This window comes from Ilyonectria robusta (genome assembly GCF_021365365.1).
Source record: "Ilyonectria robusta strain PMI_751 chromosome Unknown BGZ61scaffold_7, whole genome shotgun sequence".
NCBI classification, from domain to species: Eukaryota; Fungi; Ascomycota; class Sordariomycetes; order Hypocreales; family Nectriaceae; genus Ilyonectria; species Ilyonectria robusta.
The window spans coordinates 1,074,121-1,088,272 of NW_025764441.1; the positions used below are offsets into that span (position 1 = coordinate 1,074,121).

Genomic DNA, 14,152 nt, shown 5'->3' on the forward strand with positions numbered 1-14,152 from the left:
TCGCACCAAGGACAAGCCTTACACACAGAGCTCAATTGACCGACGCTTCAGGGATGGGATCTCTACGAGTCCCCAATTTGCCACCGCTTTTAGTCACCCGGATGCTCTCGGCACGATTCGGCCGAGAACTCTGAGGCGAGAGTTGGAGAGGCTATCGCGATCGGGTGGATGGAATGAGGTCGAGGCTTTCGATAGCTCGCTCCAAAGCAAGGAAAGTCATCGTGAGCTGAGCAACAAAGTTACTGCCAAGCAGCCGGTCGCCGATACGAAGTCAGAGCGGGCACCAATCGCGTGCATCTTGACAAAGTGAGATGCCCGTCGTGGCAGACATCACGACAATTGCGGCGTCTGCAGCTCGGCGACCAGGATGGATGCTAGGTCAATCGCTTGCTCAGGATGGACAAATAGCGGCCGATCCGAAGGCGCACTCTTCAGCGGACTTCTCAGCTGCTGGCGCTTGTCACAGTTGGGAGGATAGCTTGCTGTTAGATTGATGCTAGACCGAGCCCAGAAGCCACCAGGTCCACCACGAGACCTCTACAACGTGGGGAGTCGCCAACCACTTTGTAAGTCCCGCCACGTCCAAGTTGAGCTTTTGCGAGTCAATAGCCGACGAGCTGAAGCAATTGAGACCGTGCCAAGATGCAATTGCATCATCACCAAGCTTCATTGGCGCCAGCGAAGCAGATCTTCATGCACAGCTTATCTGTGGCTTCAATCCATGAACAAACTCGTCTTCGTAAAGTTATCGCCGGATTAGATCTCAGCATTCCAGATGCCACCATGCTCCCGAGCAAAACATTGCTGACCCCCTATTAGAGTAGATTGACTACCAGATGAAGGTTGGACAAGAAAATTCATCTAGAATTAACTCTACGCCGGCTGGCTCGGCTGCCGGCTGCGGGGATGACAGATCAGAGACTACCTACGGGTGCGTCTCAGCCCAAGTGGGAGCGTAAGCGACTAAGGTGATATGCCACAGGTATCTCGGATGACGTTTATGCAGCTCTTGTCAGAAACAACACGTTATTCACGGCCTAGAACCCCCCCTTTTGAGGCAATTTAGCCTTTGCAGGGCTGGTATAGCTTCACCAGTTGTGTCCTCGGGGCTGTTCGGCAGCAGGATTTGGTCTTGAAAGGTTAGCTCGGTAAAGGGAAGAATTGCCGAAGCCCAAAGAGTACACACCATGTTACGATGAGCATTGATATGATGAAGATGGCAACATGTACTGGCTGGAGCTTGCTCGGCATGATGGTAGTGCTTTCAAGTTAAAACTGGAGCACTCCCCCCAGTTTTCGAGTGCCTCATCTCCATCTTCAGATCAACTACTTCATCCAATCTTCCTCATCCTCAGAACCATTTCAACTTTCTCAATTGAACCTCATCAAATTCAGGACAGCTCTTTGTCAAAATGAAGCTGTCTCTCCTCGCTCTCGCCGCCGCCGCTCCGGCCGTCATTGCCGCCCCTGCCCCCAAGGCCGAGGCTGCCCCAGCCCCAGTCCCAGGCTATGGCAACTATGGGAAATACCCACCACCGGCAGGCGGCTATGGAAGCTACCCACCTCCCAAGGGCGGATACGGAAAATACGGCAAATATGGCAGCTACGGTGCCTACAAGCGCGCTTCCGATTGGGTCAAGTCGTGGTTCTAAACCAGTCACTTGGAGGAACGCTCTGGAAGAGGGACTATAAACCAAGTGATGGCCCTTCAGATTAGGCCTAAGATGGAGGAGTAATAGGGGGAATATTCAAGATTGGCGTTGGGCTGGGATGCACATACACGCTCATTTACGCCATGAAGACAGCGATGGAATCGATATATAATCAAACATAAGCCAACTGGCTAGGAAACAAATAATCACTATCCTTAATTTTATTGATAACACTTGTTTTCAATTTGAACTTGATTGACACTGCATCGCTTCACTGTCAGTACTCAAACCAAACATGGCTTCACTGGCATAGATATCCAAAGACTCACGAGTCGAAAGAATCGAAGTGTGAAATAGTTGGCACTTAAACTGCACTCCGTGCTGGAATTCTGTACCCACAGCTTCGGGGACTTGGCAGTAACCTTAGTCACTTTAGTTGATTTATGTCTAATGTAGCCTTACAACCTTTCTCGTATAGAGCTCTCTTGGCTTACGCCATCCATCATTTATCAAGCCTCAAACCTTGTGGTCCTGATGGCTGCATATTCGAACCAACTAAGTTCACTAGCGGGTTCGTGCGAGTACCGCCTACTTAGCCGACAGCGTTGTGGGTGGCCTTGGATATCCGCTTGTGGCTTCCATTCAAATGTTGGTCCAACGGTTGGGCTGATTATGAAGGGTATGTTGCTACAGGCTGCATACTGGCTAGGAACACAATCAAGTCTGCGGCTTAAATTGCAATGCGAAGTTCGAATCTCTTCCTCTCAATGACATCATCGCATTGTTTATCATCTAGCTTTTACAGTAATGCTACAGTAACAATATACAAAGTGCATAAAGCCACAATATTCGGCACAAGTCGAGACCACCATCAGCGTTATCAACCCCTCACCCTGCATCATCTTTGCCTCACTGCTAGTTACGGCTTCGACATGCAGCTGTGCTAGCACCGTGTCTCGGAATTGACGGCATTTCACAGCCGACCAACTCGCCACGATGCCAGCCATACTTCCCAGGTTGCCCCAGCATGTTTAGCCAACCCTCGCAGTTGGCATCGCACCGAACGACGGGGACCAACACTCGATCCCCGCCGCTTACTTCTCAGCTCTCGACTAGCGTCCGCTCCAACGGATCGGTATATGCCCGCTTGGGTGGGATGTATTCCGCACTCATCGCTCGGCATCTTCCGTCTCGCCTAAATGCAGCCCTACGAGGATTGCGATCCGGGCGGTAGGGAGGGTCCGTGAAGACTGTCTCAAAGTGGAGCTTGTATGGCCACCAAAATGAGGCGATTGCGTTATCAAGAACTAATTGTCTTTAACGCCACGAATCGCGTTCTAGAGACCCAGCACAAAGAAATCAGCCGGCCACCATTCCATCGATCTTTTTTTTACCACGTACATGAATTAGGTTAGTTTCTATGCAGGTACAGCTAGAGGACAATTGGTGTGATGCTTATATGAGTTGATCTTTTAAGGCTATCAACCTGAGGGGTCTCACCAGTACGGAGGGCCCTTTTAAAAGTCTTATCCAAGCGCTAGTAATATTATATCTACTTATTCCTGTCGGTTACCTGAGATATATAAAGCTATTACAGTCTTATTAAATAGCTGCTATAATTTCAGGAGTAATATGCTGCTAATCAGGATATAGCAGTTGCTATATACTATAGCCTGCTATTTTTTAGGGCCTATAGAAATCAGAAAGTATTTAGTATACTTATTATCTAATCTAATAATTAGGACTTACTTCTTATAGATAAGACTTTTAAAAGGGCCCTCCGTAAGTAGGTCGAGAGATGGATTTTCCTTCGTTCGATGACATCGCGAATCGTGCAAAGGAGACAAATAGGTCCTTCAGCTGTGGCTTTAATATGTGTCTACGGTCTGGTGGACCGTTGGCACTCCGACGCAATGTCACGCACCCGGAGATGTAATAGAACGGGATGGCCTTCTACGAATGTCGATCATAAAACAATTGCCATACACTACATCTGTTAAAGTTTCAAGCACCGAAGTCAAGAGGCATTCAAAGATTTTATTTCGGAAAGCCTAAGTAGTCTCAAAGCATTCCTGGCCTTCCCTTATTCATGCAGCGCATAGAACCCAACACCGTAGTGGTCCCGGAACGTCTTACAGTCGAGTCAATCGTCCAACCCCCAGCGAGACACTTCCCATAGTGTACCGTTAGATATCTTCCGTTCCAGCCCACGAAGAATGCGGACATTATCGCTTTCATATGGTCGATTGGGATCGGCAAATACAGCCGCGTCAATATTCCAAATGCGAGTTCGACGGTTGGGCTCCTCAGTCCCGGCGTAGCTCAACTCACAACCACCACCGAAAAGTCCTACGTTGAGTAATTTCCTCTCCTCGATCCCTGGAACCACGGGATAGGTGTTAAGTGCCCTAAGAAGGACGTCTCGGAATTTGGCAGCTTGAGGCACGGGATACTCCATGAACGAGAATACGACCGTCTCTAGCTTCGGCAGACGAGTCAAGCCTTTAAAAACATTCTTATTGAGCGAGATATCAAGTGCCAACCGCCGCAGCTTCGGCCAGCATGTAACCCAGACATCCCGGTCTGGGGCGCTCCGTGGGAACCCCGCAAAGGAAAATCGGTCTCCAATGCTGACGAATTCCTCCAGGTTGACGAGGGCCTCGTATCCTACGCGCAAAAGCTCGAATGTGCGATCATGATCCTGCGCCAGTCGCGGCATGTGTATCACCAAACGCCGCAGAGTTGGCGCGACGCGGAGGAGAAGGCCCTGGACGGCAGTGGCAAATTGAATGTCGTCAAACTGCGGGGACGGCACTGGCAAGTTGTGCGGGGTCCAAGCCACGTCCGGGACATCTGAATCATCCTCATACACGGCCAGGAAGAGACTGGTCGGGCGGCGAGTATCGTCTTGAGGCAGATAGTCCAAAGCGGTTCTGAAGTCGACAAGCCTCTTCAGGGAGTCGATGTGCGAGCAGAATTGCCAGAGGAGCTTCGAAGCAGCGGCGGCCGCGGCGCGACAGACCCGCGTCAAGGCGACAAGGGTCTTGGTTATCTCATGGCTGGGCGGTAGAGTTATGTTTGTGCGCGCCGGGGCCAAGCTCTCAACTATGAGAAGTATTATTTCGGACGGTAGCGAGACCCTAGACGGGTTGGCTGTGTATTCCTGCTCCATTTCGGTGGTTGGTGAAGGAAGTGGAGATTTTATTGAATCGGCGAGCGCCCGCAAACACACCAAATTACCTAAGATTTAAGCTCGTTCGCGAGTTGCACCATTGCCGTATCCTACCAGTTTCTATTGAGGCGAACTCGCTTTGGATCGAAATTGAAAATCGAGAGTATAAGGTAAGGAGTTCAAAGATAATTCGGCCATCTTTTCCATCGCCAACAAACTAATGGTCCGGTGACAACTGAATATACACCGTAGATATTGAAATACAAGTGGTTACTAAGTGTGGGGTTATCCACTCCGGAGTATTAAGAGGATCGAGGGAATCAATTTGATATGCTTAATACCTTTTCCTTATTTCACCCTAATAAAGTGTTTGCATTCAAGACTTCTTAGGCTAGCTATTGTTCCTTATTTTGTCTTTAGGGACTATGGCTAAGTTCTGGTATGTCTCAATGTACTTCTTTTTAGCCAAACTTTTGCAGATTCTAAATACTCACCAGTTATCAGATGCTATATTCTTACCTGGAGTTGACAGCTTTGTTAGATAGGAGTTGAGACGGAATTGAAACCTAATTACGCCAAGGGGTAGACACCAATCCTTTGACAAGCAAAAAGTGCTGCGAGGAGTGCCTTAGGAAGGGCTAAAGGTATGCGATAGTTCCAGTTGAATTAATTAACCTCCTCTACCATATGATACATATGGATAAATTTAGTATCGAATTCTGCATCTTTATTTGCTGAAAGCCATACCCCCATGTTCAAAAAATCCGGGTGTTGCCTGTAGCTTCCAATCAACTCGTCCGTATCTTATCCATTGTATGCGGCACTGCCTGCAACGTAATGCCTATGCAACGCACATTCACCCGAGCCGCAAGTGGTTTTAAATGCGGCTAAAATCCCAAAGTCGCCTCGTTCAAGAAGCAGAATTCGGACTGTACATGAGCCCACTTTGACTCCATTTTCGCCATTTGCCTCCAATATGGGATGCAATCAGGACTAAGATTAGCAACTAAACATTTGAAGCGAGCATCCCATCCCTGGTTATTTCCTTCCCAATTTGTTCCTGGTGTCTCTTGGAGGATCTTTATTGCGAACGCGTACCCCGCAGGCACCAAACCATACTCCATCCTCCATCCTCCATCGTGCAGATTTCCTTCCTTGGGGTTTAGACCTTGGAGTGAATTATAGAATCTAATTGAGTCATCCAACTGGCAATGACAGAGTCAGAACGATTTCGCTGAACACAGTAGGAGCTGACCTAGACTCTTAGGTCAAGCTAGAGGTGTAGCTAGACTACGTAGTGCTCATTTCTATTAGAGAAAGGACCTGACTGAGTCGAGGGGTTCACACAACCTGGGTTTTACTTCTTGGTTAACCGTCAAAAAGCGAGAAGATCAAAAGTTTCTCATGATAGCAATTGTCATAAAAAAAAAAAACCACGAGACAAAATTTGGGGAGCTATGGTATCTAGTACAACATTTTGGGCACCTATCCTCCTCAACCAAATCACACAAACGCTCGAAGAGCCGTAGTCAAAGTCCCCAGACTCGCCTCTAAGCTAGACCATGGATCTACCAGGACCCTTTTCTGCCTTCGACTAGCAACCGTCAGACCGTTATGCGAACTGGCCTCCATATCGTGAATCGTAAACTCGTCCAAGACCCAAAACCTTGTTTTGGCGTCGTCCAACAGACGTTGAGATAAGACTGGGCTGGTGATCTTGGCCAGTCCCCAAGAGCCACCATTGATGCGAACAACACCACTGGATGTTCCTTAATTGTTTAAGGGCAACCGCTTGGTGTGAGTTTGCTCAGCAAACTACTTTACTTCACCTCGGGCTCCGTCGCCTTGGGCTCAACCTCAGCAGGCTTCTCAACTTCGATAGGGGCCTCAGTGTTTTCACTCTCGGTCGGCTTCTCAACCTTCACAAATTCCTCAGGTGCAACTTCAGCGGCCTCGACAGTCTCCGCGGCCAGAGGTTCAACGCCGGCAGCTTTCTCAATCTCCTTGGCCGCCTCGGGCTCAGTCTCCTTAGGAGCCGCCGGCTCAATAATCTTCTCAGGAGCGTCGGGCTCACTCTCCTTAGCCGCCTCGGGTTCGACAACTTCAACGGTTTTGTTACTTTCCTTAGTCACCTCCGGTTCGACGACGGCAGCTTTGTCACTCTCCTTCGGAGCCTCGGGTTCGACTTCGGCAGCCTCCTCACTATCCTTCGGAGCCTCGGGTTCGACTTCGGCAGCCTCCTCACTATCCTTCGGGGCTTCGGGCTTGATTTCGGCAACCTCAACGGTCGCCTCCGCTGGGGGTTTAATTTCGACGGCCTTGTCACTCTCCTCGTCACTCTCCTTCGGAGCCTCGGGTTCGACTTCGGCGGCCTCGACAACAGCTTCAGTTGGCGTATCAACAATAGCCTCTACCGGTGCCTTATCCTCCTCTGCAGGAGGTGCGGCTTCCGCAGACTTGTCGTCCTCTGAGGCGGATGTTGCGTCGGTGGACTTGTCCTCTTCTGCAGATGGTGCGGCTTCGGCAGGCTTATCCTCCTCCTCTGCAGGGGGTGTTGCCTCAACAGGCTTATCCTCCTCTTCTGCAGGAGGTGCGGCTTCAGCGGGCTCCTCAACAGGCGTATCGACGACAGCTTCAGCCGGTGTCTCGGCCTCGGCCTCCTCGGGGGCCTCCTTCAGTTGGCTGATGGTCTCATTGGCAGCGGCAAGTTGCTTCTCCAAAGTCTCAATCTCGCCGGCCGCTTCTGAGAGGTGTTTCAAGAGATCGTGAACAGTCTTGGCTTCAGACTTGAACTTGGCCAAGAGAGCGATTGCTTCTTTGACGGCATCTCCGTATTTCTCGACTGAACCGACGTCTGCGAAGCTTTATTAGCAGGTGAAGGGCATGGGAAGAGGAAGCAGGCTTACCGGACTCTTGGACATCCCATGAATCATCGAACCACGCCATGTTGAAAGTGGAAGTGGGGAGGGAAAGAATGTAGCGGCAGGGGGGAGGATGGACGAGAGTTGATTCAAGTGTTGTTGTTGTTGTGGAGGCTGGAGTTGGAGTGATGGATAGTTCTCATGCTCAAGACGGAGGATATAGCAGGTCTTATATATGCAAGTACATGATGGATCAACGACATTCTTGACCGAGTGACCCCCACCGACTCACAACTGCCTGCTTCCGAGCACGCCACACTGGCGTCCCGGGGAGCAAGCTTCCCCTCTCGCGGTCCCTCGGCCTGGCCGCCACAACTGGAAATTCGGTGTTGAACCTATAAGCGGCTGCTGCGTGGACTCTGCGCGCGCAAGCGCAACCAATCGAGCTCTTCCACGAGCTCTAGGGAAAGCACACCACGGATGACGGTTGACACATATGCCACTCAGCAGGGAAGCCAAGCGTTGGGGTCGTTGAGCGCCAATGCAGTGCGTGACAGGTCATTCGACAGCCTGAGGAGCGACCGCTTTCTTGCAGCGAACAGGCGACCCCTGCAGCATGCACTCTCGCGCCCGGTTGAATTCTTGGCTAGGGATCGTCCGAGCTCAGACGTCACAGGACCCTGGCTTGAGGAGTTGGCTTCATATAGCGAATGGAAACTTCAGGGATAAAGACGTAGAGCTCTCATAGGATGATTGTCCAGCGGCTCGCTTCGATTGTTTGTTTGTTTGTTTATTTACTTGTCTTCAGTGGCTACGGAGTATTTGCTGCTCCGTTCATCTCATCAACAAACAGAGAAATGCGAGAATAAGACGTCGGATCATAACCCTCCGCTCTCCGCTTCAGACATAGCCACTAACTCAAGGTTTTGGTACACATGAGCAGATCAGCCCAGTCTTTTCCTGGGGTCGGCATGCACTAAGTTACAGTGGCTGGGGTACTACGCTACAGCGACTAGGGTGCTACTCTACAGTGGCTGGGGTTCTAAGCGGAACTATCGATGCACTGGGACTGTTGGCACCACCCGCTAGGATTGATCCGGAATCATCCGCTGCTACTCGACTCTAGCCCCTGCCACTGTCACTGTCACGCGTACGAGCGCTGCAGACACTATTCTTGCAGAAATTGTCTCATCCGCTACAGCCCACAGTCGAGTGAGGCTGTAACAACAGCCAACAACAGCCCATGGTGGGGGATTCACATAGCGGGGAATTTGTTGTACTTACACTCCCCGTCTCAAGCCAATACTGTGCAACTTACCCACAACCTCACCAATATCTTGCAAGAGAGCTCACGTAGCAAAGCCCAGAACTCTTGCAAACGATCAGCAAATATCCCCTCAACCATGCTCCTGCCTAGTTTGACGAGCCGCGTCCCCCAGCGTGATTCACAACCTAGTTAGCCCCGGATAAATACCCCAGGTTCGTGACCGTTCATCACTATTCGAGCGCGCGCTTGCCGTGAGTGGCACACCGCCTTTCGTTTCCCCAAAAACCAACAAAAAGTAGTATCCCGACTTTGGGCCAATCTGACCCACCAGCTCAGTCGAGTCCTCGGACATCCGGGTTCGAACCACGCGATCCATTGCTAGGCGGCCGGCCGCGTCATAGATGTTCGCAGAAAGTTCCGTATACTTTTGCCGGCCTGAGTTGCTGTACCAACCCTGAGCGGCCCAGTAAACAATTTACATCGGTTGTTTAACAAAGGCGAGGGTACGGACTCTCAACTTTCTATTAGCACCGCGCCGGGAAAATGAAGGAACGAAACCGGATTTAGAATGAACTTGATTGTTGATATGAATAATAATCATAGACGCTGGCTACTATTTTAACATGCCCAATCTATTAATATAAATTGATTTCAATCCCATTTACCGTGTGAGGTGGTGTGTGTCGTTCCAAATAAGTCAAAGTTGGGAAGAAGGCATCCTCATCGTTTAGATCCTAATTTCTGGTCCATATTTTGTATCAGAAATAGAGCCGAGACACGTACATTAAAGATATATGTTATTCACAAAAGCTAGTTTTCTACTCTAAGTTTGTTCATATACACCCTTAATTAAAGTGGTATTAATTAGAACCACGGGTGAGAATAGAAATTGAGAATAGAAATCGCCCAAGTCGAGGCTTGGATTTATATTTCAGCAATATTATCACCACTTAATTCATGGCTGGGTAGCCCTGTATGATCTGGCTCCTGTTCTGCAAATTGAACCCTTCGACCAACAGGCCGGTATCTTCTACCACAGCATCTCTAAAGCCGGCCGCTGTGGATCTAAAGGACGGCGTTGGGTTACCATCTTTGCATACCTGCTTTATGCCAGGCCTTTTCAAAACTGCTATTCTTGACAAAGGCGACTGTATCCAAGTGCGTCTACCGTCCATATTTGGGGTTGCCTTTTTCATCTGAAATTACGTCGTTGAAGGTCACCGCTCTAACCGAGGGTTGCTGTAGCCGTTCATTTGATCGTTGTATCAAATATTTGAAGGTTATGGTTAAGGCCATCCTAGGAGAGCTGATTGGCAGCGGAACCAGTTAGGTTCGGCAAGCCCCTTCGTTTAGTAAGATGAGAACGCTTATTGAATCTTCCAACTATCGTGGTTTGCTGTTACCAAGAAAACTTTTGTCTATCCCGGCATAACAGTTTTGGAATAATCCTCGCCCGTGGTTATAATGAACGTGTTTTCCGTCACCCCGTCGACAAGTGGTCTAGACCTCAGCTGTTACCCAAGGGGGACCTGGAGTTACAACTGGCCCCTGCGTGCTAGCCCGTCAATGGTAGATAGCTCAAATGTAGCTGTAGTATAAATGATTGATGACTTTAACGAAGAATTTGATAAGACGCAGTGAGGCAGGCCTTGTGCCGTAGCCATTAGGAAGTGCCGCAGTGCTTTTGGAAAGAGGATGGGATAAACTATCATGTTCAAGGGGGGAACGCTTGCCCGTTACTCAGGTACATCTTATTATCAGGTTTGTCCCCTGCACTTCGATCAACACGTCTGCTAACTAACAATCAACGTGATGCATAGAAAATTCCACGAAGAAGAACAAGTCCGCTGATGCCTTGAGCACAGCGCGGAACTTATGTTTCACTCAATTAGAGGCAATCACGACATCCCAAGTTTTGCGGGAAGGATAGCCTCGGTTAGGTCTCTGAAATTGTTAACAGAGTTTAGAGCTGACTAAAATAAAATAAATAAGTAAAAATAAAATAAAATATATAAGTAAAAATAAAAATAAAATAAAATTTATAAATAAATAAATAAATTGGACCACCGCATCGGAAGCCGGAGGACACCGGAGCGGCGAGAAACCGCACCGACATCGAAACGGTAACAAGAAGATAGGGGCCGCAGCCCCGGCCGCTGCGGCCCCGCGAGAAAGCCCCCACCGGCACCCCTACGACCCGGGGGTCCGGAGCCGAAAGATGGGCAATTGCAAGACTTGCAACCTGGACAAGGCTGGCGACGCAGTCACCAGTACAGACCAGAAGACAACACGCAGCCCCTTGGGATAGCTGAGCGAAATCGCAGAGAGGTTTTTATCCTGTAGTTTACTGGCTAGAAGGTTTTTCCTTGTTGATTAAATTAGCAGGAGTTTTATAAGCCTAGATATAGGTAAAATAGCGTATACGAAATAAATAAATATATAAATAAATACACAAATAAATTTAATTATTAATAAGTAATATTATATTTATATTTTATATTTTAAAAAAATATTAAGCTGGGATACAATTGGAATTCCTTTTAAGGAGAAAGAATTTATATTAATTATATCAGTAGTAAAAGACTACTATATGAACAGCAATACTCTAAAATCCTAGAATAATACCTACATAGAGGTATACATCTACCACTCCTCACCATCAACCTGTTTCTCTACGCGCAATTTCTGACCAAGAAGAAGAAGGCACATGATATTAGATTTCTCTTGAAGCTATCAAGTGAACAAACTTAAGTCCTGGTCTGCAGCAAGTATATATCAAGGGCTGTGCGACGCGGCAATCCACTGACCTTACTGGCTTAAAGGGAACAACGATTATATATGATGTCTTCGAGCAATGCGAAACCATTTCCTCCTCAGCTCCTTAGTGGAAGATATAGTCCTCGGATCCCTCGTTGAAATTATGACATCTCTCCACTTGCACCGATTGCTTGGTGCCTGGGATGTCGATCTCACGCTATCCCCCGGTGGATTTAGAGCTGACCGTTTTAGCTGCCTGAAATTAATTTCGGTCGCCGTGATCATTCAACGCACCAAAATGCAACGTCCGTCTGCGCATTATCATTGATTCTGATAACGAGACGGATACTGGTTATGCGTTTCTTCGAATGGGTCGTTGGCCTCACCGTCGGCATCGCCAATGTGTCTCTCACCAGCGCCGACTACGTGCCCATCAATGCGAGCGCCGTGCTCGACGTGCCGCACACAGTCACGGCCGGCGAGGACACTCTCGTGCACTTGAACTTCTCCAACAGCGCCAAGGCAGGGTATGAGCACCAATATATGGAGATTTATGCTTGGGCGTGGACGCAAAAGGAGGTGAAGGATGACTGGTCGTCTACGCAGCCTGTACTGTACTGTGAGTGATCTCCGTGTTACTTCATCCGTGAATCAATCCCGAGCCTCTCAATATAGCGCCAGGCTTCACACAAACGTCAAACTAATCCTTCATAGGCCTTCTCGACCCATGTGTTGCAACAAACCTAACCACCATCTCCCTCAACGTCCCTGCCGACGCTCTCCCAGACGCGCGCATGGCAGTCTCGTACGCTCTGTTCCACTCAGACAAGGTCGGCTTCAGCACTTGGGGCGACCAGTCTACCGACTTTAACCTGACCGGCGGCAAGGCCACACTTTCTGACTGGGAGGTTAAGAACGGTTGGGGAGCCGTGAGCCATTGGACGACTCGCCTCCCCTGCACATCCGTCGACTGCGCAAGGGCATGCATCGAGGAGCACCTGGATCTGAACGAGTATTACTACAACCAGGGCAGCCGAAAGACGGCATTTGAGGCCTGTGTGGAGGGTTGCCCCGGTTTGCTAGCCATGGGCGACTATTCGAGTAGAACGTGTACCGTGGAGAACGCGACCAAGACATCATCTGAGGAAAATGAGTCTGCCACCGCCAGTTCATCGTCGGACGCGGCGTCGTCATCAGTTGACTCCTCTGGACCGCGGGCAGCGGGCTCTGATCTGGTTTCAATTGTGTGGGTAGCAATGGCAATAGCACTGTGTACACTTTTGTAATAGGTGTATTTATTTAATGTTTCCATGTGTACATACTCGCCCGATTATTAAAGACGACTCTGTGGCTTTTCCTCACGGTCTAGGAAATCATTTATCATCTTGGAAAACTCCTGGGCGTACTGAAACAGAAACCCATGCCCGCAGTTTGGAAACAGATGCAGCTGGGCATTAGCCTTGTTCAGTTTCTTCCACATGAGATAGCTGTTCTCAGACGGTAACAGCAGATCTTCGGCTCCTGAGAGGTGTCAGCTTCTCGATTCACACTCTGTCATGAATACATACCATTAGCAATCAGGACAGGCATACGAAGCTGGTCGAGTCGGTCGTAAGACGCTTCTTTGGCTTGTTTCGCACCCATAAACTTGGCAAACGCAACAGCTTGGCGGTGGGCATTGGCTGCGTCGACATTCCCAATTCGATTGGGACGCGCGGCCATCATTCTCTTCCACGATGCCTCACCCGCTTCCCAGTTACCGTCTGAAGTGTTGAAGAGCCCATGAATCCATGCATCCTTGTGTTCTTGTTCCGTTGCAGCGGCCTTGAGGGCATTGAACGGCCCAATCGGCGCCGAAACTACACCCTCTCCGTTGCTTGGGGTCGTCCCGCAGAGAATCAGACGTCGGGTCAGATCCGGTGCATTGAGTGCTACGAGCTGGGCGACACACCCTCCCATGGAGAAGCCCATGATATCAGCTTTCTTGACGCCTAGCGCCTGCAGGACATTGACGTAGTACTGCGCCCAGGCCGTCAAGCTCTTGGGAACCTCGCCTTCAGATCGTCCGACGCCCGCATTGTCAATTAGTATCACCGGACGCTTTGCGGCGAGCGGATTGATCAACGCCGGATCCCAATGGTCCATTGTCCCCCTGCAAAGGTTAGCATTGGTGATATCTCTAGCGCAGTGGTGCCGACCTGAACCCCACGAGAAGCACCAGAGGTACACCATGGCTCGGGCCGAGGTGTCGGTATGCAAACTTGATGCCGTCTACCGTGACGAATTGGTCTTTCGCAGTCTCATATGTTGCCATGGCTGAATATCTTTTACTGTTGTAAGTTGGAGATTCCGTGATGTGCCTGAGCGGCGAACTCTACAATGCCAGGAACTATGCCGAGGTTCGCGGCTGTAAGAGGGGAACGGGAACGTCAGGTGATTGGCG

At 49.5% G+C, this 14,152-nt stretch overlaps 5 protein-coding genes across 5 annotated transcripts; 2 read left to right on the forward strand and 3 right to left on the reverse strand.

Moving 5' to 3' along the window:
• The first annotated feature begins 1,292 nt into the window (after positions 1 to 1,292).
• On the forward strand, positions 1,293 to 1,918 carry BGZ61DRAFT_449092 (uncharacterized protein). Its single transcript, XM_046245555.1, has one exon. It carries the CDS (start codon positions 1,413 to 1,415, stop codon positions 1,650 to 1,652), a length of 240 nt encoding a protein of 79 aa, XP_046106126.1. The 5' UTR covers positions 1,293 to 1,412; the 3' UTR covers positions 1,653 to 1,918.
• Positions 1,919 to 3,669: 1,751 nt separating this feature from the next.
• On the reverse strand, positions 3,670 to 4,986 carry BGZ61DRAFT_449093 (uncharacterized protein). Its single transcript, XM_046245556.1, has one exon. It carries the CDS (start codon positions 4,822 to 4,824, stop codon positions 3,796 to 3,798), a length of 1,029 nt encoding a protein of 342 aa, XP_046106127.1. The 5' UTR covers positions 4,825 to 4,986; the 3' UTR covers positions 3,670 to 3,795.
• A 1,255-nt stretch (positions 4,987 to 6,241) lies between these two features.
• BGZ61DRAFT_516691 (uncharacterized protein) lies at positions 6,242 to 7,876 on the reverse strand. The gene is made up of 2 exons (XM_046252299.1): positions 7,731 to 7,876; positions 6,242 to 7,678 (listed from the first exon to the last, which is right to left on the reverse strand). Exons 1-2 carry the CDS (start codon positions 7,768 to 7,770, stop codon positions 6,645 to 6,647), a joined length of 1,074 nt encoding a protein of 357 aa, XP_046106128.1. The 5' UTR covers positions 7,771 to 7,876; the 3' UTR covers positions 6,242 to 6,644.
• Positions 7,877 to 12,063: 4,187 nt separating this feature from the next.
• On the forward strand, positions 12,064 to 12,995 carry BGZ61DRAFT_531088 (uncharacterized protein; the record flags this gene model as incomplete). The annotated part of the gene is made up of 2 exons (XM_046253658.1): positions 12,064 to 12,328; positions 12,424 to 12,995. 2 exons carry the CDS (start codon positions 12,064 to 12,066, stop codon positions 12,993 to 12,995), a joined length of 837 nt encoding a protein of 278 aa, XP_046106129.1.
• A 7-nt stretch (positions 12,996 to 13,002) lies between these two features.
• Positions 13,003 to 14,109, reverse strand: BGZ61DRAFT_417743 (Alpha/Beta hydrolase protein). Its single transcript, XM_046243414.1, has 3 exons — positions 13,908 to 14,109; positions 13,278 to 13,861; positions 13,003 to 13,230 (listed from the first exon to the last, which is right to left on the reverse strand). The coding sequence occupies exons 1-3, from the start codon at positions 14,021 to 14,023 to the stop codon at positions 13,043 to 13,045; spliced, it is 888 nt and encodes a 295-aa protein (XP_046106130.1). The 5' UTR covers positions 14,024 to 14,109; the 3' UTR covers positions 13,003 to 13,042.
• Between the last annotated feature and the right edge of the window lie 43 nt (positions 14,110 to 14,152).